At 73.8% G+C, this 1411-nt stretch overlaps 1 protein-coding gene across 1 annotated transcript in view; it reads right to left on the bottom strand.

Annotated features, from left to right (window-relative positions):
- Positions 1-154: 154 nt before the first annotated feature.
- TMEM18 (transmembrane protein 18) overlaps positions 155-1411 on the bottom strand; it is a 4116-nt gene continuing 2859 nt past the window's right edge. Inside the window, exons 3-6 of the mRNA XM_012727382.1 lie at positions 1232-1369; positions 835-889; positions 455-548; positions 155-378 (exon numbers count right to left, since the gene is read on the bottom strand). Of these exons, the coding sequence (XP_012582836.1) occupies positions 283-378; positions 455-548; positions 835-889; positions 1232-1369 (383 nt within the window). The 3' untranslated portion in view covers positions 155-282. The remainder of the gene's footprint in view (positions 379-454; positions 549-834; positions 890-1231; positions 1370-1411) is intronic.

The following is a 1411-nucleotide window of genomic DNA, read 5'->3' as shown; positions in this document are numbered from 1 at the left end:
CGCGGGCCGTTTGGCCGCGGCCAGATCCCACCCGCAGGGACAAGCCCAGTCACCGCTGCGCACGCCCACGGCCACCGCCGAGGACGTGTCCACTGCCCTGGCGCTGCTCCGAGGGCGCGCGAGACCGGTGGACGGGTGGACGGGTGGACACACGGAGGCTGAGCACGGGCCTTTATTGCCGCCGGCCTGAGGGAGCCGCCCCTCCCAGCGGAGCACTGTGGGGGCGTCCGGGGCCAGCAGGGCCCGAGACGCTGGGCCCGCCGGTGGGGCCCGCCACGCCGGTCACTGTCCTTTCCTCTTGCTGCGCCCCAGCTTCCTGTTCGCCTGCAAGCGCTTCAGGTCGGCCATGGCCGCCAGCACCCGGTGCAGCCACATGACCTGGGGCAGACACCACGGTGAGCGCGTGAGCGTGGGACGGGGCAGCGTGCACCGGCGGGCAGGGCTGGGCACGCACCACGATGGCCAGGGCGTTGAGCAGCAGCGGCGCCGCGAACACGGTGCAGATGAACATGCCCCTGCAGTCGAAGTACTGGTGCCGGGAGAAGCGCCTGCCGGCGCCGCCGGGTCAGGGCGGGGCCCGCGCAGCCGGACCCTGCTCCTGGCTCGGGCCCCCTGCTCGGGCCGGCGCCGCCCCAAGGCTAGCAGGACAAGCAGGAGGCGTGGCCCTCAGGCCCAGCGTTCCCGGTGGTCAGCTGCGGAAGGGTCAGGTCGCTCCAGGGGTGCGGGGGGGCCCACGCTCGCCCGCTCACGGGGCCCGGGGACGGGGGTCCACGTGAGGGAGATCCCGCCGGCACGCACGGCCGGGACCCCCCACACCGGGCAGGAGCCCTGTACCTCCAGTTCATGGCGGCCACCTCGTTGATGTGCTCGGCACAGCAGACCAGGGTCACTGCGGAGAGGGCCCGGCTCATGGCGGTGCAGGGAAGGAGCGGCCGCAGGCGGGCGTCTGGGCGTCCTCAGCGCAGGGGCGAGAGGGGCCCCTGCCAGTGGGTGGCCCCAGGGGCCTGCCCGCCTCCGCCCAGGCACTGGCAGCCTCCTGGCCCCTCGCTCGCCAGGCACCGCAGCATGCACACCCCAACACCTCCCCCAGGGCCCGGCTCTCACGGCGCCCGATCGTGCCCAGGTCAGCAGCGAGCCCCTCGCCTCGCACCTGCGAGCATGGACGCGGGGCCCGCCAGGCACGTGTCCACTGCCGGGGGCGCCTGGCCACAAAGCTGGGCGCTGCACTCACCGAGACACAGGAAGAGCCCGACCTGCAGCCTGTAGCTCCGGGAGGAGACGCAGGTGAGCAGCAGGCAGAGCAGGTGGAAGGCGGCCAGTCCCAAGAGCCAGGGCTCGGTCCAGTCTGTCTGCTGCAGACAAGGGCGTCAGCCCCTCGGGCCCGGCCTTGGCCCAGGCCCTGCTCCACTGA

This window comes from Condylura cristata, unplaced genomic scaffold, assembly GCF_000260355.1.
Source record: "Condylura cristata isolate star-nosed mole 26May11 unplaced genomic scaffold, ConCri1.0 scaffold00020, whole genome shotgun sequence".
NCBI classification, from domain to species: Eukaryota; Metazoa; Chordata; class Mammalia; order Eulipotyphla; family Talpidae; genus Condylura; species Condylura cristata.
The sequence above is the reverse complement of the archived record's forward strand: the minus strand, read 5'-3'. Positions and strand labels throughout refer to the sequence as shown.